This window comes from Lathamus discolor, chromosome 5, assembly GCF_037157495.1.
Source record: "Lathamus discolor isolate bLatDis1 chromosome 5, bLatDis1.hap1, whole genome shotgun sequence".
NCBI lineage: Eukaryota > Metazoa > Chordata > Aves > Psittaciformes > Psittacidae > Lathamus > Lathamus discolor.
The window spans coordinates 80,090,813-80,118,795 of NC_088888.1; the positions used below are offsets into that span (position 1 = coordinate 80,090,813).

Genomic DNA, 27,983 nt, shown 5'->3' on the forward strand with positions numbered 1-27,983 from the left:
CACTGATACATGCCTGAGGGGAGGAAGAATACTTTCATAATATCGCCAGGTGGCTGTCAGGTTTGTTCGGCTGGTGTCAGTAGAATAAAACCGCCAAGAAGCCTGGTGTGGGGAAACAATAGAAAAGCACAAAGGAACCAAGAACATGAAGTGACAATGCCACCGCACTGGTTATGGACAGAGGGCATTTTTCTCAGATTGGGATGTGCTGTATTAGGTGTACTAGGGAAATACCAGTAAAAACCTACCAAAACTTTTGTGAATCACAGTACATATTACATGGTGAAAGAAGAGTTCCTGGTTTTGTGAAAGCATGAGGAGATATTCAGCACAAAGAGGTGCTCAAAAAAACATTGCAGTGATTTATCTGTGACAAGTCCACAGAGGCACCCACCCAAACTTGCAGTCTGAGGTAAAGAAAGTGCCATAATACATTTGGTAAATTACAATGAATATCAGACAAAAAGCATTTAGAAGAAAACAGAAGTGTTCTCTGTGGTTTGAAACAGTGCTAAATATTTAAGAACACACAATAAATCATATCAAAGGAGAGTGACCAAAGCGTAGCATTGAAAATGCATTCACGGTTTAGATTTATAACTGCACATAGATGATAAGACAGATCCTTGGTCCTGGAAACTGGAACAAGTTCCCTGATGTTAGCATAACTATATTAATTTCTACTAACTGAGTATCTGCGCTTCCTGTATGTTGTCATCTATTAAATATCATCCCCGTGTTTTTCTACTGCACATCTCCCAGAAATACATCTAGACTTCATCTACAGGTGGAGAACCTGTCACTTTGTAAAGTGATCGACATTCTCATTGTCAAATATCTCCTCATTATTTTAAATTTTAAATTCTTCGGGTTTGGCTTATAGCCAGAGATAGTTCTTATGTTTCTGTCCTATAGGTTCCAGTACTTCCACTTTGGACTTTTACGTTCAAATAATATTCACACTGAATATTTCTTACAAGCTAAAGAAATTGAGAAAAGTATGTCAATATGAAACATTTCAGCTTTCTATAGTGATACCTTAGCTATTTTAAAGTCAGGTGAAGGCTTTAGCAGACTGTATAGCTATGGCAACAGAGAAATTAGCACAGATTAATTCTATAGAGTAACTGATTAGAAAATAGATATTATCCTGCTAAGCTATAGCACACTCATTTCCAGGGTAGTTCACTATCAATATCCACAACAGACAGTTAAAAAAAGTCTGGGCACAGTTACAGTAGACAATGATCACACACATCCTGCATTTACGAACATGAAATTTTCTCCAGTCCTGGACTATTTTTTTCTTCCCCAGTGTTTTCTTTACTTCCTCCAGTTTTCCAGTCTTTAGATGCTGAGTTATATGTAGCATGTATGTACATGTACATATGTAGCATGTTAGTACCGGCATCACCATACACAGTGGTAATATCAGCTGCCTTCTCATTGTTACCTTTCTGGTTTTGTATCTAAGGACTGTGATAAACTAGCTGGAGTAACATACTGGTAACTTATATGAAGCTCTTGACCTTTCTTTCCTACTCTTTCCTTTCTGAGTTTCTCATCCTTCATCAAATCCTTTTCAGAGACATTAACACTAGGACAGACATCTCTGGTAATACACCAATTTCATTGTTTCTAGATCAAGGTTTGTATTTTGGTGTATTAAGTCTTTTGGTAAGAATCATTCCACCCTGTATAGTCACCCAGATCATCCTTGGGTTCATTCCTGTGTGCCTGCCCTCACCTCTCCTATTCTTCCAGGTCTTGTGCCATTGGCAAATATCTCCATCAGCAATTTTATATTAATTTCCAGGCTACTTAAAATGCTGAACATGAGGATGAACACGTAAATGCTGAACAGCCTTCATCATGTGAACCCACCACAAATGTCTTCTTTTTGCAATGATTTTGCCCATTCAAAGTCACTTTCTAAAATCAGTCAGCTAGCTGATCTTACTCTATTTAGCATGCTGTCTAACTAACATTTTGGTTGAACTGTCATACAATAATAAGATATGCTACATCAAAAATCTAAATCTATTCTGTTTCCTCTGGCAACCAAACTTGGAAGAAGTAGATTAGAATATATGTTAGAAAATATCCCAGACAGTCATTCTACAGTACAATAGATACAAAAGAAGAGGCTTTATGTTTATTATTCTAACAAATATTAAATCTCAAATATTTAGTATTTAATAATAGTTGTACAGTAATAATGGAAAACATTTATTAACTTAAAAAATGTGCTTCAAAGATGGCTTGGCATCTACACTGAACTTATCATGGAATTCTAGCATATTCATAGAATCATGCTCAGCTTCTTTATTTGGATTTATTATTTCAGATTTTAAACAAAAACAAAACAGCATAAATGGCACATATAAACTACTTGGGATCCAAAGAAAATAAACTAGGCTACTGTAAGATTATTTCCCCCTTTTTTTTCTCAGTGTACCAAGTAGAGTGAAGGTTGGTGCAAAATCATTCTTTAGAGGATGTTCTCAATTTAACTAGGACTGTAAGTTAAGGAAAAACCCCCATCAAAGCAGCTGTTGATCAAATATGCCACTTTTGCTTAAAAAAAAAAATAATAAATCTGTCTCAATTTTTGATCTGTCAGTATTGGAGCTGAAACCACCTCAGACGATTTCAGACATTTTGGAATTGCTAGCGCCTACATGTCCAGCTTTAGAATTGAGTAATAGTGAAAGCAATTCTCTGGGCAGGGCACTTTTTATTTTCACCAAGAGTATCACTCATTGGAGCACTCTAAACCCTGCAGTAGATTAAAAGTAGCTTAATACAGGCAAGAGTGCTGTGCTGTCAGTTGGGTTGTTTAGGGATCAATTCTGTTTTGCCAAGGAATTCACTAACTGCAGCATGCAGTTGACATGCTTGACTTGGTTTCTTCAGCATGGATAGAAGAACTCAAAAACCATTCATATAAATGCTATATAAATAATTATGTTGTTAACACATGGAAATCACTGAACAAACTTATTTCATGAAACCAACCAATCTGTTAAATGCTATTTCCACAAAAATTTCCAAATTGAAATAATAAAATCTGCTTCAATGTGTACTTTAAATAACCTGCTATTATATTTTTACTCATTTCTTATTTACCTGAATTAGACTGGCAGCTGGGTTCCTTCTTTTCTCAAAGTGTTTCTGACGATGCTGTTCCTGCACTTTTAAAGCAAATCCTGAGCCAAGGATACCCTGCAATACAATATGCCATTTATCATTATTTAGGTAGTTTTTCAAATAAATATACATAATCAACTATAAAGATTTTGTGAAGATTTTATGCCATGTAATTGCTTCAGATAATGTTTATGACAGTATATGACAGTACAAGGTTTATATACATATATACATAGATACATAGATAAAATCTAGCAGGAACATTCAGAGGAACTCAGGTCAGGAAGATGAAATGATCAGCTGCCAGATATGCCAGATATACATGGACCTCAAAGTCCATATCTGCAGTGCTTAATAACTTTTGATTATATAAAAGTTAGAAAAGGCCTTGCTTAACAGATTAAGACCATTTCTTCTCACTTTCCCATCCAGATAATCCTATTGCTCATTCTATAAGCTATGAAAAAAAGATGATGATGAAACCCCTCCCCTTTTACCTTTGAACAAGTAAGATAAATTTGACTACTACGAGACAGACCCAAAGACTGAGAATGTTTCCCTCCTCGTCTTGCAAGGAGTATAATATTTCTGCTGGACATGTCTGCATTATAAGGAAGAACATTTCCATTTGATCCTTAGTCAGGATAAAATAATATTGGAAAGGCACAAGATTCAACATATCTCTTGTTTTACAGACAGATTCAACACAAAAGTGTTTATGAGAAAAATTAGTATCTGTACATAGATATGACATGAGGAACAAAAGTTCTGGCATCTCTAATATGTAAGGTTACTAACAGTTTGCGTGTTCATTATATTCCTCCTAAGACTAGCTGTCTTGGTGGTAATTAGGTGACAAAGGGAATTAATTACAGTAGCTGCCATTAAATGTTACAGATTCACAAACAGGCAATTTACTGTAATTATAATGCATTACAATATGCCAAAGATACTGAAATATTCTTTATACTTAGAGCAGGAAAAAATGCAGTACAATGCAGATTCAATGCTGTTGGATTCAATGCGGACCCTTAATCTTAGCTTGTCTATATGGTTGAAAACAAATGTATTATTATAACATGCGTGCTTTATAGTGATCTATAGATAATGAACCTGAGTATTAAAATATTGATTGTCTGTATATGTTGCAATAGATGCAATATAACAAAACACAAATGTCACTTCTGATTTCATGCTTATTCAATAGTAATTTAAGAAAGGAAATTCTCTCACAAAAATGAAAAGTTATTTCTGAAGCTGCACTACATTTTATTCATTTATTTCCATTAAAATCTCTTGAAAGTTGGTAAAAGCAATGTAGACAAACCATCATGTTTATTTACAATCATTCACAGAAATTGATAGCTACATTTTTACATTCAATGACATAAACTTTTGGTTCATCTAGTGCCTTTTACTACTCTCTGTCAGCAGCCTGAACATGGTCCTACGGGAAAACCTACTAGAAATATCTCACTTCTTTTTCCAGCTGATTTTTTTTTCAAGAATCTGAAAAAACCCCAGTAATATATAAGCCACAATTCATAATAAAAGACAGGAATTTCAACCTTACACAATAGTATGTGACCTAATTTAGTCTTATTTCCCAGTTTTGTCCATACCGAAGAACTTCCCAAACCTCAAGCAGTTGTTCTTCATACGGAGAGCTTCCTTCAGCCTTTTGTATCATAATGACTCTAGAAGTTTCTATTACCTTTTAACAAATGTTACAGGCATACTCACAGCAGGTAGTGCAAAGAAAGAAATGCCAAGTAGAGCAAATCCTGCAGAAAGCAGCCTTCCAAGCCAAGTAAGAGGAGTTTTGTCTCCATAGCCAATGGTTGTCAATGTGATCTAAAAAGAAATTAATGAATGCTGTGGTTTATCGTAAGTCACTGAGAAATTAGTTGCAGACTGTTTACATTGCATGAAACAGCATTTCCACTAAATAGTCCAGGACACATGAAATATATAGTTGTTTCTAAAAGAAAACCAAACATAAATAAATTATTACAATTTTCTAGGAAAAATGCTGTTTATCACTGAATAAAATGGAGGCAAGTAATAAATGTGAGAAAAATACCTAAATAATCAGAATCACAGAATGGTTTGGGTTAGAAGGCACCTTACAGATCATCTAGTTCCAACCCTCTGCTATGGGCAGGGACACCTTCCACTAGACCAGGTTACTTAAAGCTCCATCCAACCTGGCCTTGAACACTGCCAGGGATGGGGCAGCCACAGCTTCCCTGGGCAACCTGTGCCAGTGCCTCATAAATATCTTCCTTATATCTAATCCGAATCTACCCTATTTCAGTTGAAAGCCATTCCCCCTTGCCCTCTCAGTACAGGCCCTTGTAAAAAGTGCCTCCCCAGATCTCTTGTAGGCTCCCTTTAGGCTCTGGAAGCTGCTCTAAGGTCTCCCTGGAGCCTTCTCTCCTCCAAGCTGAACAACTCCAACTCTCTCAGCCTGTCTCCATAGGTGAGGTGCTCCAGATCTCTGATCATCTTTGCGGCCATCCTCTGGACACTAATCGAAAGCTGGAAGGAACTTTGAGAAGTTCCCAGTCCTCTCCTCTTTCTTATGACAGGCTCAGATATAGCTATATCACTCCTGACATGAAGGACCAAAGACTACTACACAGCAGATGTAGTGGTACCTCAGGCTGTTGGACAATATTAGCTCAGACCTATGTGGGGAGAGGTCAAAAAGAAAGAGGAGGGCATCTGTAATCCCTTTGTGTGGGGAGTGTAATCAGAGGCTCAGCACTCAGATGCTTCAAAAGCTGTTCTGCAAAGGCCAGCATCCCTGCTGTACAGCACCAGTGCATATGATGGCAGTTTGGTAAACATGGGAAGGTTCTCCACATGCAACTCATTGACTGGGGGCCATGTAGAAATGCAGTGCATATGCAAATGCCCCTGGGATTATGGTACATGGTTATGGTTATGGAGCAGATCTCCAAGGCAAAAGACTACAGCTTCATGTCTGTGTGTGGCTGAGGATCTTCCCTGACCCAAGGATATGTCCTCCCTGCTACTCCTGGCCTGGGAAGAATACCAGTCCTGAACCTGGGGGCTGGACTTGCATGTAGGAGAAAGTGATGCCTTTGAGCTTCCCTCTTGGGGAGCTTGGACCCACTTCCTTCCTGGTGCAGGCAGGAGGAGGTGTGAGCAGAGTGAAGGGTTTCCAAAGGCAGGATGGGAAGCTGCAGGGCGTGTGCTCAGGCAATGGCACACGATGTTAAAGGACAAAGATAGACAACAGTAGGCTTAATGCCAAGGACTCCGGGGGCTGTTATAGCAGAGAGCATGTGCACGGAGAATTATTTTACATCGTGTACCAAATGTGGGCAAGTTCAGGCTCAGCAAATACTCTGGCAGGAATGAATTCTTCAGGAAAATGCCTTCTAGAGACATTATTTTGTTTCCAGCTTCCTCTAAGTTCATTCCTAGGCAAGGCGGCCAAAGCAATTCCATTTAATGCCAGGGTCACCACAGGACAAAAGAAGGAAAGTCTTTTGGAAGTAATTAGATTTCAACTATTTAGGGCCCTGTAGATAGTAAACAGTGCTTTTAATTGCTCCCATTGTTGGGAGCTAGCTGCGGGTGTAATCTACCCTGAAAATGCCATAGTGGCTAAAAGAGAGTGACCTGAAATTTCAAGTGGTTATCAAATCTCGAGTTTTGTAATGCTAGCCTGGTCACAGACATACCACCTTGCATGATTATCAGGTCTCGCTCTCTTTCCTTGCTCATCTTCACTTCCCTGCCCCAGCCCCTCTTTTTTTTCCCAGATTTTGCTGGAAAGCCAGGGCAACCCGGGGAGGTGGAAAGAATTATCCACATTTCTGTGTGGTTTGTTTCTGCTGTTTCCATGAGTTGTGCTAGTTCCTGGAGGCATGTAACAAGCTCCAGAGGCTGCACGAGGCAGCATGTGGCTGAGATGGGAGTAAATAAGGAGGAAGGGAGATGGGAACGCAGCTCCCTCCTTTCTGGCAGAAGTGAGCTGATGCAATCACACTCTTGGCCTAGCAGAGGGGCTTGATTTGGTTTCCCTTTGCTTTTTGAAGAAGGTATTCCCAGCTCTTCTCTACAGAACAGTTCGTGCAAAATGGTTTGAGGCTATTAAGACTCCAAGAGCAATGAAGCATTTGAACAAATGAATCCCTGAATAAAAGTTCCTCAAAATTCGTTTCCAGGCCAATAACTGTGAAGCCGTTTGAAGCTCTGGAACAAGCCCACTTTCTTGGCTTCTGTCCAGATCCCTATCTCTGCCAGAGACTGGAAAGTACAGAGATATCTCCTGCCTAGGCAGAGCAGAAGGCAACAGCACTAAGAGTCATCTGCATATTAATGATATTGCCACCGAACTGTCTTCTGAAAGGGTGAAGGACAAACTCGAACCTTTGGAATCTGACATCTGGGAGCAATCCAAAACTGGGAGCACTCACACAGACTGTGTTCTGGATTTTCTCCAAAGAAAACAACAAGACCACATTAAAGCCTTTCCCCCATTCTTTTAGCTCCTGAGGACTTAATGCTATCAGTCTGTGATTAACAGTATCAGTTGCTTCTTGCTCACTTTGAGCTCTTTTATCTCAGGATGGTTTTAACATGGCTGTATAGGTGTCAACACCGTGCTGTATTGCCTTATTCAACACTGAATAAATGGGTTTGTTCTTCATTTTATATTCCTCTCATCACACAAGTAAGAAAACATTTTTCCAGACAACTTCTGGTCAAGTTGAGGAATCCATCTTTGCTAGTGCTGCAAGTGAATGACTAAACCAGTGGCCAGGCCCTGACTGGCATAATCCTGAGGTTAAATTAACTGAACAGGGTGTGGAGGAAAATGACTGGATGTGAGACCATGAAACATGAGAAATTTCCAGACATCACTGGATAGTTAAGGGAGAAGTCACCAAATTTTGAAGGTGACTGGAGGAAATTATTTGGGATCTTTTGGAGACTGCAATATTGCAAGGACACAGCATGCAGGTGACTGCAACAGAGGTACCATGCAAGATCATGGGTGACTAGGTAACAGACCTACAAAATCTGCAGCAAACCCCTGAAGGTAATTAGGGACATGTTGTTTATCTGAGAAGGGAGTTGGTCACGGGAAGCAAAGTGGTGATGAAGAGGTTAAAGATACAGTGAAAGAAATAACAAGGTGTGCAAATCATTCCTTTCTGGGAATACCTGTTGAGTAGCTCTGTGTCTGATCACCACAGCTGAAGTCAGGACCACAACCAAACCTTTTAGAGTTTATTTGTATAGGATTCATTTCAGCCAACTTGAAAAATAAAATGGTGTTTAGCATGATCTGGTCACCACAATGTGCACAATGGAAAGAGAGATTCTGGCAGCACATAGCTCACCCAAACCTAAAATGTAGGACTTAGGCTTGCCTGAAAACAAACATCTAGTGTTGCCCGAGATGCTGTAAGGCATCTGAACAGGGACCATCCACAGCAGAGGCAGGAGAGAGACTCTCACAGAGATCTTCCATGGCATTATATGCCAAGAAACTGAATCACACTCCTACGTTGCTAAATGAGCTAGCTGAGTCTTTTCTTTTGCACCAGTTGCAAACCACTCCATTTTGGCTGCTTCTGTGAATGAAGTGTCTGGACAGACCAGCCAAGGTGGGCAGTGTCACCTGCCTGGACGCAAAACTCACAGCAACAATAAAACCTCTATTATAACTCATTGCTGGAGCGAATAAATATGCTAATAGTAAGTGAGGTAATATAATAAAGAATGTGATTGTATAACCTAGATGCCTTCAATTAGATGAGATAGGACCCAGGAGGCCCTCCTCTACCCTAATATTTCTTTGTGATGTCATTTTATGTTCTGCTAGCAGTACTTACCTTTTGAATCTTTACCTGACATCAATTAACTGAGAAAAAAAAGTAGTTTGCTCATGCTATCATTATATAAAGTGGGAAAAACGTCATTGATATTAGCTCATTTGAGCTAGTAATTGTGACATTATTCATTGTAATATGTTTTGTTGACCTAGAGGTCACTGTGAAGTGCCAGAACCATTCTGTATCCAGCTGTAACTACTGGATACTACTAAAAAATGATGACTTAGTAAGAGAAGCTCTGTCAAATGCATAAGAGAGACAGGAATCTTAATTGGTTTACATTTGCAGGTAAAATTAATTGATGTACAAATTAAATGCCACTATAAGAACACACAGTTCTAGCTAGTTCTAGCAGTCCTCAGAAAACTACACATGGTTTGGTTTTGAAATACTTAAGTTTTTTAATTGACCTTTTGTTCCCATATAGTTTAGTTATTTTGTTATTAAATAAATTTACCCCTCTCTACCAAAGCAAATGTTGAAATTGAGCTCTTCATAGAACACACAGTGTTGTCTGCTGCTGTGTTAGGCAGCACTGTGTGGACCCCAATCAAAAGAATATTAACGATAGTAACATTAGCATGATGTTTAAACTGCAGGTTGCACAGTACACCATACAACTGCAAATAGAGTACTCATACGTAAATCAGGATGCCATATCCTGCCTTTTAGTTCAGTATAAAAATATGGGCTTTAGAAATGGAGTCAGTGAAATGACCATAGCAGGTTGTGAGCCTCAAATAATCTGAATTAATGAATGGTTTAACTCATGCATGCTGGGCCTGGTCCTGTAAAGAGGGGCATAAGTGCCTCTAAAAGCTTGAAATGTAAGGCTACTATTTGTAAGGCACTATCTGCGCCTGACTTCAATGCAGTCTTTGCTTGTTATTCTGCCATCACAGAATTCATTCTGGGATTTGGTAGATACTCCATGGTTTAAGTTAGAACAAATTTTGCAAATAAACAAATCAATGAGACTAAGCATTAGTTTCCCCTAGAATGCTACACAATCTGACCTTTTCAAAGTCTGCATGTGGGTTACTCTGGCAGTAAAAACAACCATGACTAAGAAGCACGTTATGCATTTCCCACATACTGTTTTACATATTATACAAAAAATGCCATTATTAAAATGGCAAAGATAACAGGTAAGTGGGAAACTGATTTTCAGTCACTTTGTGCACTTAAACACATTAAAAATTTAACTGCATTCATGTCACACACTGGGGAAAGAAGACATAACACTATACAATATAGATGGTTTTAATTTTTTTTATTACAATTTGTTGTTTTTCCTCCTGATGTCAAAAAAAGATTCCTATTTTCTCAGTTGCACTACTTATCTGACCTACGACTCATACATCTTCATAGTGTACAAAATATTTTAAGCACCTATTTACACAATTTTTAGCAGCATCTTTCCTAAAAAATAGCAGTCAGCAAGAAGTGGAGAAGCAAATTCTAACATAAAGATCTTGTTCCGGCTTCTAGAACAGCTCAGGGAGAAGGATCTGGATCTAACAGGAGCCTCAGTCAGATGTCTGAGTTGAGGTCTGAGTTTGCTGTTACTTTCCCATTCCTTATGCATATATTTCTACTTTTGTACCCACTGTTGCCTGCTGGCAGGTGGGTACAATCCTCTTAGTCCTGCCTAAGCAGTGCTAAATCACACATGGCTTTGTAGAGAGATAGAGGGTGTTTCCTGGAGAACTGAATGGCTGAAAGCATGTCTGCATTCCCAGACATGTGCACTGCCACAGGAAGGTCTCTCACAGGACCACATACCCAGTGCTGTCCTCAAAGGCTCAGTGGTACCTGCAGACTGCTGGAGCCAGGGTGCTCATCCTAAGCTAGACGCTTCAAGACCATGTCAATACAGCCAGGTTAGAAACCTTTAAGCCAAACCTAGACCTCAGCTTTTGAAGAAAAGAGAAACAAAAGAAACTACAGGGAAGTGACTGGGGCAAAACTTTCTCTCATGACTTCAGCCAATACAAATCTTATATATGTTTGGATTACAGGGTGAAAATGTATATTGTATCAGAGGTCTGTCTTGATGCTCTAAAGCAACACACTTTGGGAAAAATATTTCTGTGTATTTGTAAATGCACAAGTAAGACCTATTAGGTCTGGCTTTTCCAAGCTCCCAGTTTTGTGCACAGAAATATAATCTCTAGAGAAGACACGTAACAAATTATTAACCCTTAAATGAATAAACGTCAAATACACAAACTAGTCCTACTAATAGGAAATGATCTTAACCTTTGCTCAACAGGTAAAGAAAACTTATTAAAAATACTTCTGAAGTATTTCAAGCATTTTGGAAAGGGCTTTTACTCAGTTGCATGCTCTGAGCCTTCAGATACTACTGAGTCCAGATTAAGTCTTTTCAGCAGATGGTTAGAAGTGAGAAAGCTTCATTTCTGCATCCCTATGACGAGGAAAGGTGGCAAAGTCTGGTTCAGGTCTTGCACTTGTTCCAGGAAAACTAATGAGTGCTCTGGTTAGTGCCAGCATTAATGATCTTATAGGCATCATTTCACTACCCAGACATGTCAGAGATCACGGTGTTCTACTGCATCAGAAGCAAAAGAAAAGCAGTTTTATACTGGCTGGCAATAGCCATGCCATAGGCTTTGTTAGGGGGGATTTCTTAAGCTGCATTAGTAATTCCCACACAGGGTCTAGCTCACTATAGGGCATTTTAAAGCCAAACCCCCTACACATTATGCTAGTAAAAAAAAAAAAAAAAAAAAAATCAAAAATTCACACCTAGTTTTTCATTATTAATTCGAAGCTGAGTTTATTGAAACAAGTAAGCATTCATGCAATCTTCCTTCTTTCAGAAAAGCAGTCTTTCAGGCATGTACTTGTCAACAAAGTAGAAACAACTGATTTGATAGTTAATCATGAGCTCAACTAAATCAGGGCTTTTACATCTGTAAAAATAACACTGCTGAACCAGAATGGGGATATTTATTCTTGCTTTTTGTGCTCAAGGTACAAAGGAAGGAGAAACAACATCTGGGGTGCTGATGATACTCTTTCCTTTACTGCAAAGCTGATGAAATAATTTTTTCCCTTTCTCTCCCAACACTTGTCTTCATGTACTGCAGCTTACAGCCCTTCTATTCGGATCAAAGCAGCTCTTTGTGGCACCGTGTTACAAACTATACCACTGAAAGGATCTGGGTTAAAAAAGTAAAATGTTTTTTTCTCTTGAAGGTTTAGTGATCTGGTTTGCAGCAGAAACACATAAAGACCTGTTCTGCAGGAAGGGGTGAAATGAGCTATAGATGTACAAACGAATAACTGGAGGAGGGAGATTCTCAGACCGGTTTTCTGCCAGTGAAAACAGTCCACTTGACAGCACACTAAGCTAAAATCCACAGTATGTGACATTCAAAGCACTCTAGCATACTGGTTAAAAAGTGAGTATTATTTTTCTGTACTTACTGTGCCCCACCAGAGAGCATCTGCATATGTGGAGAATTGGTTATTTGCATCTTTTTCCACCAGATAAACCAGGAAAGATGAAAAGATGAGTACTAAAAATCCTATGTACCAGGCGGTGATTAATTCCTAGATAAAAGAAATCAGAGATCAATATCCCGTTGAAAGACTGAACAGAATGGCATTTCAAGGAAGACATAATGAAAAGATCTACACACTTTTCTGGCATTTGAGCAGTTAAGACTCAAATGTTTCCCTAGGGACACAAATTTTATCTGAAACTGCACCAAACCTGCTGCTATGGTTTGATGCAGCAGCAACTTCACCAATATATATCAAATTACAACTGCATATCAAGAACAACATTTTCAGCGTATTCTAAATCTGTTATTATTTAACACGGCCTGATGTAGCTGTGCTAATGCCCATTGCAATTAAAGTTACTCCAGAAAATTTTAGGTATTCTTCTCGAAACTGATGTTTGTTTCCTTGGCCTCTTGTTGAATCACATTAAGTGAAGATACCAATCAGACAATATCAGCATCTAGGATTACATACCTTGCTATGTGCATAAACTACTGAACCTAACAATTTCCAAGTGCCTCCTCTTCGGTCCATGCGCACCATACGAAGGATCTGTAGGAAACGAAGACTTCTCAGTGCTGATGTTGCAAAAATGTTACCCTGAGTTTTTGCAGAAACAACTGCTATTGAAGCGATGAGAACAATGATGTCTGAAAGAAATATATTACAGAAAAAATTAATGTCCAGGTACCAATAAATAACGTATACAAGTACATGAGCTGAATGAGGGGGTCAAAAGAGAGACTTCTGTGATGGGTGTGAATCCAAAGCACTGAGATTCCTGTTTGAGGTAGGGATATGAGGTCAGGGCTGGTGTCAAAAACTACCTTGGGACACTCCAGGGTGAAAACTGAGGGTAGTTAATTTTGAAAACATATGGATAAGAGGAGCAGTGTTGAAGGAGCTCATGAAGAAGCTTTGAAGCCTGATGTAGCAAACTGTACAAATGAGTAGATGGACTAGAACTTTCTCCCTTTCTATCTTTTTCTGTATCAAATCTGCTATGAAAATGCAAAGAAGAAAATAAAGAAATAAAGATAAGGAAAAAAAAAAAGGAACAGACCCAGTGGTGAGCGTCCAGTGGAACCGGACTTAAAAGCACACGTATTAATTTTCTATGAGGACAAACACTGTGTGGTTGAGGCTTTATAGTTTCTGGACACAACTCCCCTGATGTACCATTTCCTGGAAAGGAAGAAATGCAGTGCTGGGTACTCAGCAGCATTCTTTTATCTGGCAGCCTGGAAAGTTTGTTGAAGCCCAGCAAGTGTTAGGATTTATTTCTTCAGGTCACAGATTCAAACTGTGAGAGCGAGTTTGTTATGCATGAACTAATCAGCCAACTGCCCTTAGAGCCAGAACAGCATTTAAAGGGAGATGAGGAGAAGCAGCACAGTCATGGCACATGGATGCTGCGAGTGAGCAAATGTTCTTTTATGATGACTGGGGCTGACACACCGGCATGCAGAGTGGAAAAGCACAGAACAAGTTCTGTGCTACTTCATCACTTCAGAATTAATTTCCTGACCTTCTTTAAAAGCTTAAAGAGCCTTTGTAAGAAATAACTGCTTTTTTAAAAATTTAGGATTTTGTGGTATTCGTATGTTTCTATGCAAGGACACTCTAAATGCCTGTGAAGAACTGAAAGCAAGTTCTTGTTGACGTGAGTTTTGATTCTTTCACTCATTTTGTCCCAAGCATAGCTCCTATAAGTCAAGAATGACCCAGTAAATGAAAAAGGCCCCCACAGGTGAGCTGTGAGAGAGACTGGCTGTACCTAAAAGCAGAAGACTGTTTCCCTAGCCTGCTCCAGTACAGTAGGAAATAGCTTTGGTTCATTCTGCTCAGGCACCAAGGTAAGTTGAGATCCAAATACCTGCAAACAATCCAAGTTTCTCTGAACTTACCTATGGATGGCTTTGTCCTTTTATTATAATACTAAGGGCACAGACAACCTGTGGTTTAAGGACTGTCCTGTTAAATTGTGAAAATCCTTGCCACAAGATGCTAAAAATTTACATAGGTTCAAAGCCAGTGGGATGATCTCATTGGAGAAGATTTAAGGCTAATACCAAGTGCCCGCTTCTGGCCCAGCAAATCTCTAAGCATCAGGCTGTTGGAGGCTGAGAGACTCATGAAGAAATATTATCACTGTCTGTTTGCCCTACTTCTGTAATCTTCTCAGACTGTTTATTGTTGGCTAGTGTCACTGTTGGACATAGTATGTCAGGTAAGGCTGACCTTCCGGTTGTTCCTCAGCTCTGACATTTTAAAATGTCTTTGGCTACTACACAGGCAAATCATAGGTGGATACTACATAACTGGCTACCAAAAAACCCTAGATTTGCTTGTAGATGTAAATCCAATGAGTTCAGAGATCAAGAGACAGAAATGGATGAAGTACCCTGGGGCGTCTCTGCACAGTACGAATCTCAAGAGCATGACAATGAGCTTCAGGAGGCCTGAGTGAGAGTTCAGAAACAGGACAACTGACCAGGAAAAGTTAAAGACACCACAAATTCTAATGGAGATCAGAAAAATAGGTGGTGTGGGATTCAGCTCTATGTTAAGGCATTTAAATTTAGATGTCTAAGTGTGAAGTAGGTGTCTTAACTCCCTGTGCAGCACAAGGAGATCACGTCAACTGAGAGAGGTGCAGCTAATCCTCAGGAAGGCTCTTGCTGGCTGCTCAGCTGACTTGAACTCTGGGCTTGGTACAAAAAAGGCTCAATTCAGCTGCACAAATTTATTTGTCCAGTGCCATTTGAGATGCCTTAAGATATCTGAGACATTCCAGCAGCTATGCTTTCAGGCCTGGGAGGGCTGTGCCCTCCAGGAGAAGTCGCTGTAGAGCAGGGAATATCATGTAACAGGGGACATCTCTATGTCCTCTGCTGAACTAAGCCCTAGATCTTGACCGGCTATACTGGAAGTACAGACATGAAGCACATGCATACCCACCTACAAGCAAACTTCTATATTTAGGTGTGTTTATTGGGATCTGAGACTCACATAGAGCATGTTGGGAAGTCTTGAGCAATATGAACTGTGTTGAAAAAGGAGTGTCACTGGTTATCTTGGCTTGTCCCAGGCTGCTCCTAGCACAACAACAAAGTGACTGGCTAGCAGCAAACCAGGTTTTGTTAGGAAAGCAGAGCGCACTTCTGCAAATCATTCTTAGAATTTAAAAAGCATCAAGGTCACCCAAATATTATGAATTATGCGTTATTAAAGTGGTTTTGGTTACTCTCAACAACTCTCATTGGGACTTCTTGTTTTACATAAGCCAGTGATTTGCCCTTGCCCTTGTTCCAGCTCATTCGAGGAGCTCTATCAGCTTTCCCTATAACGTGGAGTTTCCTGGAGGTACCCCACTGCAGAAAATTCAAATTAATTCAGTTTTGCCAGCACTATGCAGTATCTGCCCTGCGCTGCTGGGAGCCCTCTGCCCCACAGAGGGTCTCTGGTCCCCTCTGACCATGAGAGACAATAAAGCCAACAGCAGCATAGCTCTCTTTTTTGCTTTTTTAAAGCACTGGTCAAAGGGAGTTATGTACTTGTGTATTCCCTTCTAGATGGAGAGTAGGGATGGGGAGAGACAAAGGGGGAGCAGAAAATGCACTGGCACGGTTTTAAGCAAGCTGGAGGGAAAAGAGCCTTCCCAGGGTGCTGACATTTTTTTCACATCTTGCTCTCTCCTTTTTTTCACCACTTCACAATACCACACTCCCCTTCCCAAACACCCCCACCAACTCCTCAGGCTGGCAATAAGGAAGGAAAGAGTGTGTCCATTATCTAAGGCAGCCCTCCTTGGCTGTGTTTCCCTTGGAAGCAGGGAAGGCAGGCAGATTATTTCAGCATAGTTTAGCTTGCCAGAAACAGGTGTAAGATAAATCAAAATAAACCCTTCTTGGAATGAAATCAGAGTCCAAAGAAAAGTTTGCAACCGTTGAAAGTAACTTCTGAATATGTTAAACTGCCTTGGTTTTCTTATCTAAGCATATCCAGGAAAAGTAAATGTTAAGTACTTTATGATTCTCTCCCTGCCACGTTTTAATCCAACGTGTCTCAGGTCCTATTTGCCTTCTTTTAAGCAAGAGAGCAAAATATTCTTCAACTTCCTTTCACATTCCGCTTGAATTTAGCTGAAATCTCCGTGCTATTTATGTATTTTAGGAAGGCTTAAGCAAACTTCTATCAATATTTTTCTCTTTACATTTTAGTGGCAAAACTAGAAAATCGGGAAGAAGTAAATTGGAATATTTCCATTAATTTAATGAGGACTCAAGTTTCATCCTGTATCTTGCTGTAAAGCACCAGGGAAGTCTGTGATGTGAAAGTGAGTAATGGGCAGTGTAATTCCAAACTCCCCTGTAATGACTTATTAGAAGACAGAAGTTTCTGTAGTACGTTTACTTCTCTGAGCTTTTCCAAGTTAACATCTTTGTGTGTGATCTTCCAAAATGTTAAGCATGCCTTCAGCTATGATACTGATTTTATTCACTCTTTAAGAATCTCTCCCATATTTTCATCCTTGCAGATAGCGTCCTCTCTTGCTAACTCCAGTCTGAGATTTCAGATCTTCTCAGCAGCTTTTGCAATGTCCACTTTTGAGTACTACAATTTCAAATTAAATTTCAAACAGTGAATTCTTCCACTTCAGCCATTTCACCACGTACCTCTCAAGAAACCCCAGGGACTGCATGAAAGTTTTGTTAATAGCAACTTAGCAAAGGATTTTTTAGTTGAAAGCCACCATCTTAAGAACCATGCCTCCCCCTGAAAAATACAAGAAGATGAGCCCAGGACTCATGTGTGTAATAGATTATATTTGTGTATTGTCCAATCCCACTAAAATAGTTACATGTAAATAAAGACAAGTGACTTCTAATGCAATAACGTGAAATTCAAAGAGCTCATGAGACATGTGCCAGCCTGAGGACCCCCCTTCACAGAGTTAAGGCCAGAGCTGGGCTGCCTTATCCTGCTCAAGCTTGGTCAGGAATGACTGGTTGGGTTGTCATTGGAGGTGTAGTTAGTATTTCTAAGCTATAAGCACTTCTAATGACAACTCTGTGACTGAGAGATTAATAATGATAAAAAAGGAGGCAGGATAAATCATCATAATGGGCTGTTTCACTTCTATTGATTTTTCTATGTAATTTTCCCACTATGAACTTTTTGGATGTTGTGAGATTTTACAGTATTCAAAGGTATGATAACAGACTCAGTTATATAGGTAAAAGGGTGAAAACAGAAGGTTTACTTGGATATTGCAAAATGTCCCAAAGTCTTGATATGCCACTGGGACAATCTCTTAAAATTACAGAAAGAATGTCAAGATGATATTAGGAAATGTAATTCATGACAATCTCTCACGTGCTCAAAGCTCATATACGCGTTCAAACTAATACACAAGCCTGCATTATCTTTCTTTCACATTTTTCAAAGTCTTAGTGTATAAGATGTGAGAGCTTTTCCTGTTGCCTGCATTTAACACTGAAGTTTTTAATGTCCTTTCCTTTGAGCTAATACAGGTTAAATTAATCTTGTGATATTTTTTTCTCTGATCTCATCTGAACAGAAAATGAACAATATTCAATCATTTTAGGATCATGACTATGTCGTCAAAACAGCATTTACTAAACAGTCACAGAAAATGCTCCGAGTTTACACATTCTTGTTAAGAATATGCAGGATGTGTGTTACTGTGCCTGCTCTGGCTACAGAACAGTACAAAGAGGCAATAAACTAGGACAAGAGTAGGACACATTTGTCTCCAAAACTTCGGGAAAAAACAGAAAGTTTGAAGAGTGTGGTTTATCTAGCCTGCAGCTGAATTAACTCACAAAGAAAACTGTCAACCATATGATCATATTTAAGCTACCTTTAGGCTGCCCTTCTAAGGTCTAATTTTGGTGAGAGATATTATCTATGACCCAGAGAAAAGGCGCAGCTTCTAGTGGTCATTTCTCATGAATAGTTCTCAGGACAGTTCATTATCCTAAATTTTAAAGTTACTCCTGAAAAAACCAACATTCTTGATTCTGTGGAGTTACAGAGCCCCTGGGCTCCATAACTGACTAAGAGCAACAAGGGTGCTTTGACACTGGTTCTGTTTGCCACAGCAGAGGTTAAACATGCATATTACAGCACAGTGAGCAATTATTCTCACTCACCAAGGAATGCAAATAAGTTTTAATCCAGTTAACAACAACTACATAGAAATAATTAACAACTTTCTATTCTGAGTTGCTAAGAGGTATGAGTGACAGAAGAGAGGGAATGACCAACATTCTAGTTTTTCTAATACCTCTTTGTATATCAGTCCTTCCAGTAGCTTCATTGTACTTATTGCTATTCTCAGAACTCCCTTCAATTTGTCTACAACAATCTCCACAGCAAGCTGGTTGGGACCATAGGGTATAATCTATTCAATGCAGAAATGTACTTTGAATTTTAATCAGATACTACCTCACAAAGTTAACAAAACACACATTTTGGAGCACTGTGTTTGAGCATGTCACACTATAGAATCATGATAACAAAAATATATTCAATGGGCTCTATACTAAACTGATACAAATTGGCAATTTAAAGCAGTTTATGGTATAGCCAAATGACTGACACCTGACAGGCCATATATCAGTTCATGAAAATAAGGTTGCTCTTCAGATTCCTAAAAGAAAGGATCTGTTTATACAAACTTTGCTACAGGAACAGAAGCCTTTTTGCACAGCCTACTAACATATCTGGCATTGGTGTATTTTGTGTTCCTGTGAGCTAGCTAAGAAAAACCCACAAACAAACAAAAAGTGAAAGATACTCAGAGAGTTTAAGGCTTCTGAATATCCTAACAGAGGGATATTCAGGGAGGGAAATAATTGTATCATTATTCCTTGGGCACTTGTTGAGAAAGGTCACAGAACAGAAAAGGTCATTTCATCATAACTGGCTGAAAATGCTTTTAGCTTCAAAGAAGGGATTAACCACTTCCCTCTCCTGGTTCAAGAGGCCAGAGAATAAAAATCATGATTAGAGTATGCTGCAACAGTTACTGTGTAAAGAGGCAAATTGTAATGTTTTTACCAGGTGGCAGTTCCTTTGCTCTTTGAATATTCCCCTTGCTATGAAATCAGTGGGCTATTTCACATTGTTACGGAAGAAAAATTCAGTCTAATATGGCTGAACTTCAACTGACCTTGCATAAGTATTTAGCCCAGAAAACAAGAATTTTCAATATTTTCATCTTTAAAAAGTCCAGAATCTTATTATTTTTTTTTTTGTAAAGGATTAAACCTGTAATTACATCTCTGAACAGAGAGACGATCAATATTATCACATTTAGAAAGATTATGGATATTATAATATTTTGTAAATTACCCCATTGAAAGAAGCAGAACTATTTATTGGTAGTACTGTTTATTGGTAAGTACAATTCAGTATGTACAAGATTGTCAAAATCTGCAAACTGGATTCTTAGAGACTAATCTCGAGCCACACGGGCTTTTGAGGTCACCTGAATTCACGCTCTGAAATACAATATGCTCAAGCATTATTCTCCACCTATAAAAAAAAAAGCTTAACGTCATCCATTGAATTATATCACCTGAAGATCTCTAGAGTAATTCTGGAGAGGCAGGAAGCTGAGTTCTGCACCTCCCCCCAAAAGCTGAGCAGATTTACAGCATTAAGGCCTCACTTTTGCAGAGCAATACGAAACCTAAATACCACCACCACCACCAAAAAACCCTAAGCAACATGAGGCAATCTGAGTTTTGCATGTACTAAAAATAATGGTGCTCAGGATCTTGAGTCCTGGCAAAATTTGCTTTCAGCTACATCTGAATATAGGTTTTCTTTCTGGTTAGGGATCAGATCTCTCTGCTCAGATGCCAGGCAGGTTATGATTAATCGTCACCTACTAGTAAAAGTAATTGGCAGGATATCTTCAGGAAATTCTTGGGATGGATGACGCTGTCTGATTTTTGCAGATGTTGTTGTCACTCCAGCCAAAAGGTCCTCGTGTTTTCAAATATATAACAGTTTCTGGATAGAAACTATCGTAATTGTCATTACAGGCAAAACAAGATGGTGATTTTGCTTCCTTTCGTAATCTCTTTTCAAGATGCAAAACAACTTGGTAGTTTTAGAAGTAGGAAAGTGAAATAGTTTTGTGTATCAAGATAATTTGCAGAGATAAATACAGATGAGTATGAAAATTGTCTTCTATTGCTGTTGAAAACCAGGAAGATCAGGATGTGTGGCAGTGGCACGCAGAAGAGAGAGTTATACAAATGTGTGTAATACTGTCAAGGCAATGAAGTGGAATTAAAAAAAAACCAACAACCAGAAGTTACCACTTCTGCTCTAATGATTTATTTTTCCTAACAATCGAAAATGGTTACATTTGTCACTGACCTGATACTAAGGAATCCGCTAAATCTCATCTGTGCATAGAAGCTTGGATTTTTTCTTAGTCATCAGGTAGGCAATACTACAGTGAAGAGATCAAGAGATGAACTATCTTGAACCCTTCTCTCCATCTACAGTTTTCATTTGCAATGTATTGGAGTAATCTGAATAAGCAAAATATTTTAATGTGAAATGAAAATGACCTCCTGGAAATATAGACACCTTTTTCCTAGGACACTTGTTAATTTTATAGAGCCAAAGAGGGTCTATTTAGAAAAGCAACTCACTAACATGCAAAGCTATCTTTTCTGACAAAGAGAAAATGGTAGGAATTAGAACTATTTAAGATTAATTAAATTAAAATTTAAAAGATGCATGTAAAATAATATATAGCATTATTTACATGATATATAAAACCTATATAACATGTAATAATGAAGTAATGTATAATACAAAATATGTATTTATATTATAAAATCACTACTGTGTGGTGCTTAGTTGCCAGCTGGCATTAAACTACAACACAGTATAATATCAAATAGGTTCTGTTTCACATATTTTAAGTGCCACGGAAGATAAATTGCAGGCATGCTTTAGGAAATCAAAGATTCAAAGATTCTGTAACTGCCAGCACTATGAGAATTAGCCACAGCACCACGTCCTGATGCTGAAACTCTGGATTTGTTGAGAGCCCCCAGAGTCTGGTGCTGGGGACGAGGTCAGTTCTGCAGAGCAGCTGTGTGCAAATGGGGCCGTACCCCATGGCATGTCACTGCAAGCCTGGCCCTGCAAGGGCAGACTACTTTGAGCCCCAGCTCAGGATCAAGCCATGTGATACCTCGCCCTGGCACCTGCAGATATCACCGCACCCCAGTGTGGGTCTCAGCCTCGCATGTACCTGAGCTGGGGTGACAGTGTCACTTGACTGAGGTTGGCAGCAACTGACGAAACACAATATGTTGGCAGCTCAGTTTTCTCCTCTGCGGCACATCAAATAGGATGAATAAGCATGTAAGCCCCTGCCACCAACCCCCAGTACACACACACGCACACACAAATAAGCTGCAATGCAAAGTGGTCCAAGGGAACGTAAACCAAACATGTCACCTAAAACTGAATTCATACACCCCTCATTTGTGTTTAAGCACATTTCTTCAGCCTATCCTAATGAAAAACAATTAGCTTGCCTCAACCACAGAAAGGAACCATATAGTCTTTCTACATTAAAGACGACAACCAATCCATATCTCCTCTACCTTTTAATACTCCAAGCAGCACCAGTAAACCCCTTTCTTCATAGGCACTTTAATATTCCTTCACTATACCTTGAGTAAAGCTCTCGCCCTCAAAGAAAAATGAAACAAAATTGGAAACAAGTCAAAGACGCTTGTTAGTGATGTAAGCAAATGCAACAAATTTGGACTTAGGAGGTCAAACGAGTTTTGAAACAGAAAAGCAAGGACTATTTTCAAAAAGTCAATATTGGATATTTTTTAGGTGTGAAAATTAAATATTCTCTTATGAAATGCCAGATTGAGGAAGATGGATCGGATTTTTGTTTCGTCATTTTCAAATCAACTTTTATAATGAGATCCTAATTCCATCCACAAGGATGGATCAACCAGTGTTACTCATTACTATGCCAGCGTACTGAAAGTATATATACACTGTTCCTGTGTAAAAGTAGCACGCTTTCAGGCCATGATGACAAATATACCAAAATAATGTCATTTAACCTTTTGTTATAAATGGACGAAATATTTCTCTGTGGTCTGAGATTCACAATAGCTCCACAAACACTGAATTTTAAATTGTAGTTATGGTTACCATTTTTTATTCAGTCTGTATAAAAATAACATTAATGGGAACATTTCACCTGTACTGCTAGCAATTAAAGTTCATGGCCCTATTGAATACACACTCTTTCTATGGGCTGAATAAGTCCTCAGCAAACATTTTTATATTATTAACAGCTGGTTCAATAAATCTTAAAAGTCTAAGGGCCTCCTGCAAGCTAAGATTAAGCTCAGCTGCAAGCCTTTCATGAATTTATGCTTTATTAGCCTTCTCCAATAATGGATCTTTACCATTATTATTATTATGTACCTGCCAGAAAGAATAAAGCACTATTTATTCAGTAGGAATTTTATTTGGCTTTAAGACAGGCTGACAGAAACACATTTAAAACTGTATCTTTGACCCGGTGTTCACCAACCCAATTTGTGTCCAACCAAAGAAACAAACCACGAGTAACTCATGCACATGCTTCCCATAAATCTTCACTTACTCTGCCCAGTAACTGTTTTCTGCCTTACAAGCCCCGGGAAAACAAGGTTTGCTAGTCACTTCACTTTGTCTGAAGCTTTTTCCTGGATGACAGTAGTAGACCTTACTGAAAAAGGCTATCGTTGTGGGGAGAAAAAAGCCCTGAAGATTTCCGGAGGGCAAGGCAGCAGGGTGGCTAGCCAGATGCACCCCCACCTGATGAATAAAGAGGCTCATTAGATCAGACTGTAAGAAAACCAGAGAGCTATCAGCAAGGAAAAAACAAAGTAACTACAGGCATGGCAAGACTTGTGTATGGAGAAAGGGCTGAATAATTTAGGAGTAGTTAGTCAGAAGACAAATATGAGATGACAGATACAGGTATGCAAACTACCAGAAAATAAGAAGGACTGTTGGATGCCTCCTAATTACCCTTCCTTATAAAAGTGAGATCAAAAGACAATTTAAATCTGATAAAAAGAAATACAACATGCAATTAACTTGTAAAATTCATTGCCACAGGATGTAAAGGAATAACCAGGGAAAATTAAAGACAAGATTGGATGTTTCTGCCTGAATTGCTAGAATTAATTTTTCAGGGGATCCAAATTCCTGTGTGAGTCAGATACTGATGCCCTGACATCCAAACAAAAACATTGTCTGACTGGTTATTTGGGCTACAGGTATTAAAACCATTTTTAGAGGTATCTGGCACTAGTGAGTGTGTGGAGAACACCAAATAGGGCTCCTATGTGATCCAGCCCAGCAGGAGAAGCAGTGCTACCTCTCTGCAGGGTCCTTGTAGCGGGACCTATAGGCAGGACCCTGCACTTTCACAGCCTTTTCAATGACACTCTAAAATCTTAGGGAGAGGAAGGCAGGCAGGGTGTCTGGAAATGCCTGTCTAACACATTCACAGGTTTTATAAAGTGAAGGTGATGCAGTGGTATGGGAGTGGAAAGGCCCAAAAAATGTGAGAACAGAAAAATCGTGGGTGTGAGGGTGAAAGTAGACATGCAAAAACCGAGAAATAAACATGCTGGAAAGAACAGGGGAGAGAACAGCATGTCTCTGAGGGAGAGGAAAAGCCTGTTTGTAGGTGGAGAGGGAAGAGAGTATTAATAATCTCATCTCAAATTGGGGTAGGAAGAAACAGGAGGTATCTAGTCTATAGCTGAATTATCTAATGCAGGCGTTGAAGGCAGGAACATGGGTCCCTCAGTGTTGGCTGAGAGAGATTAATTCCTACCTTAAGTTTCTGAGCAGTCCCCAGAGGCACACACCTCTCCCTGCTGCCTAAAACCAGAGCTTGCATTCCTAACCTACAGAACTGTTTGGATGTCTGCACAGTCACTGTGAGTGTCTCCTGGAACTCCCCTGTTTTTTCCTAGCCACTATTTACCCTCAGCTGCTATCCTACCTGCCAAAAAGGGACTACTGTGCCAGCAAGAAACTTTATATGACTTGGAGAACACTAATGTGGGGCACTTTGCAGCCACCCTTGAGACTTCTTCCTGTGGGAGATGTGAAGAAAGAAATAGAAGCTCAGTTCAACACTTGTTGGGAGGGGAAAAAAACACAATCTGGTAGCACCCTCACAAACCCAAAAGGAGGCAATCCTAAAATGAGATATTAAATACAGCAGATAATGCCATTCTGCGTGACAACCTCTGCACTCTGCCTTATGACATTTTAATGTGAAACAAACCAGTCCTCAGTGTGGGGGTCTCATGAGCAGGCCGGTCTGCTGCAGGGGAGCCCCAGGGCCAAAGGAGCTCTGCATTCACCTTAGCTGCTCCCAAGAGGGTCACATACATGCATTGGGGCACCAGGATGGGTGGCATGATGGTGCAAGCAGATGGCTGAAGCTGCTGCTTTCTACGGCAGAGGCAGCTTAGGCCAGACTCAAATAAGCATTTACACCATTTTGGAGCTTAGGTTGATATAAAACAGATCTGGTGGACACCTTCCTTAGATCTGTTACTGACGGCAGTATCATCTAATACCGGAAAGGTCAAATCCTCACTTTTGACAGTTAGCACAAGCTTAAAGGTAAAATACGTAGTTTTTCTTTAAGAGGGGACTGCAAGTTATGAGAACCTGGTGCTTAAGTGCTAGGGGTGTGAAGAGAAGGAAAGGAAGGAAATTAAAGTGTGCAGAACATGCCCAATTGCCATCTAGAAATATGCAAATATTTCCACTTAGCCGTATTAAACTTGAGATATAAATACTGTAACTGTGTAATAAAGTGTAATAACGTTGTTACATTGTCAAATCCTCCCTAATTGCTATATTTAACACAGCAGCTGTAAAAATGAAGAATTACAAAACTGTACTTTCTCTCTTGTACACAAGTTCTTTTCTATTGTAGTGGTTGGAGTGTGACCATTTGAGGCATGATCATAAAAACAGATTTCCTGCAATTCCCACTGGACTATTCTGCCCATCAGTCACTTTAGCAGTGCTGGTGGCAACACTCAGTCCTCTGAAGTAACGTAAAAGAATGGAAACATATGAGCATCTCTGCAAGCCTTATGATCACAACACTAGTTGCAAGGCTGGAGGAAGACACCTGGCGATCACTTTGATTTTTAGGCTGAGAAGTTGGGGCTGTTCAGCCTGGAGAAGAGAAGGCTGCATGGAGACCTCACAGCAGCCTTCCAGTATCTGAAGGGGGCCTATAGGGATGCTGGGGAGGGACTGTTCATCAGGGACTGTAGTGACAGGACAAGGGGTAATGGGTTAAAACTTAAACAGGGGAAGTTAAGACTGGATATAAGGAAGAAATTCTTAACTGTAAGGGTGGTGAGGCACTGGAATGGGTTGCCCAAGGAAGCCGTGAATGCTCCATCCCTGGCTCTGTTCAAGGCCAGGCTGGACAGAGCCTTGGGTGGGATGGTTTAGTGTGAGGTGTCCCTGCTCATGGCAAGGAGGTTGTAAGTAGATGATCTTGAGGTCCTTTCCAACCCTAACTATTCTATGATTCTGTGATTATACTGAACATAACAGTGGGCAAAGCTTGTGATTGAAACCGTCAGGATTGCCAGTTAACAAGTTAAAGCTTAGCAGATACCAGAAAAATGCATTTGAAGAAGCAAACATCACCTTTAAAGCCACTGAAAATGCCTGTTTCTAAATAACAAAAAGCCAAGCAGAATAAACCCACAGGTTCTAACTGACTGCACCAACAACCCCTTTTCCTGAAGATCTTGCTCACACACAGGTGACTTGAACAGAAATAAATGAGTCTTCAGCAAAGACAGCAATAAAGTGACAACATTCAACAGGTGTAAGAGTAACAACTAAAAGCACCAAATACATGGAAAAACATACTGCAAATATAAAATAGCAGCATGTTGCCTTCTGTTGTATGCTGCGTTTTCAAGCAAATCTAGAAAGATTCCCACAGTATATGCCAAGCCAATAACTCAAGACATTTTCAAATTTCTTCATTTGGATTGACAGGGGTGAGGCTGGGACAACATGAGAGGAAGCACGATTTGATTGATTAACACCTGCAAAAGTAGTTAATCATGGTTCAAATAGTCAGATTGACAGTTGCCTAATGTACCACATGAAGGCATTAACATTGAAATTTATGTTAACATGCTGCTAAAACACTCCTAAGTAAGTATAGGCTTGTTAGTAAAACAGGAGACACACTGAAGGTGGCTTTTGAAATAAAGCAGTCCTACAAGCTAGGGATATCACAGTCCCATGAGAGGCTGCATATATGCCAAGGATAGAGTAATGGGCAATTGCAAAAGTCCAAAATAGCAAACACCTGGTCTAATAGGACACGATTTTGGACCAATATGGAAATGTTCTTAAATGATTCAGATTTCTGCCTGGAGAATGTAATTTGCTGCTGCAAAAGCAAAACTTGCACATCCACCAAACAGCAGTTCTTCTCACAAAAGAGCTACAGGAAAGAGCTAATGATCTGAGATGGGAGTTACAAGAGATGTCACACATGAAGCAGCTGATCTGCAGCACAACATATGGAAAGAAGCCAAGAAAGCTCAGTGCTTCCTTGCATATCAATTAGGCTCCGATATGTTATTCACTTATTTCATTTAAAATTATGGATTTTTAGATGCTAGGAACGATAAAAATCAAACCCCAAACTATTTTACTGCTTTTGCAACTCCATATGCTATGGTAAGCAGATAAGTGAATTTGGCACAATGCTGTCTACCTCTAACTGCCACACAAGCACTTACATTACCAGCTAAATTTACTTAAATTACTTCATTTTGGACTGGAGAATTTACATGTATGTATAGAAATCTGAGCAATTATCTCGTCTATGGGTATGACATCATTATTCAGCATAGTAAGGCGGGATATGAACATCTCGAATTAAGATAGGTAGTGAAAAGAAAGGCATTTCTATAAACATCTTCCTATCCTGGGCATCTCTAGTAGCAACAATTTTAAAGCCAGTCCCTAAAAAATGTGAGAAAAATTGAACATGCCGAGTCTAAAACCAGAAAATGTTAACTGTTTCTTGGTCTGTCAGTTGTTTGCTTTCTTCTTACTGTACATTTCCAAGTCATTGAGACCTTGTGGCTCATAAGCTGCACCTGAAGTTCTCTAATATACATTCATAATATAGAATATTTGATAATATATAGTACTTAATAATATCACATTCTATTATTATTATTATTATACAGTATATTTCCTGAAGATTCAAAAATGAGAGATCATCAGTTATTTGAAAGAATCCATAAA

The 27,983-nt window shown here is 39.4% G+C and overlaps 1 protein-coding gene across 2 annotated transcripts in view; it reads right to left on the reverse strand.

Annotated features, from left to right (window-relative positions):
• KCNQ5 (potassium voltage-gated channel subfamily Q member 5) overlaps nucleotides 1–27,983 on the reverse strand; it is a 277,823-nt gene that overhangs the window by 37,119 nt on the left and 212,721 nt on the right. For both annotated transcript variants that reach the window (XM_065681426.1, XM_065681424.1), the window contains exons 4-7: nucleotides 13,041–13,216; nucleotides 12,486–12,611; nucleotides 4,894–5,004; nucleotides 3,130–3,225 (exon numbers count right to left, since the gene is read on the reverse strand). In XM_065681426.1, the coding sequence (XP_065537498.1) occupies nucleotides 3,130–3,225; nucleotides 4,894–5,004; nucleotides 12,486–12,611; nucleotides 13,041–13,216 (509 nt within the window). The remainder of the gene's footprint in view (nucleotides 1–3,129; nucleotides 3,226–4,893; nucleotides 5,005–12,485; nucleotides 12,612–13,040; nucleotides 13,217–27,983) is intronic.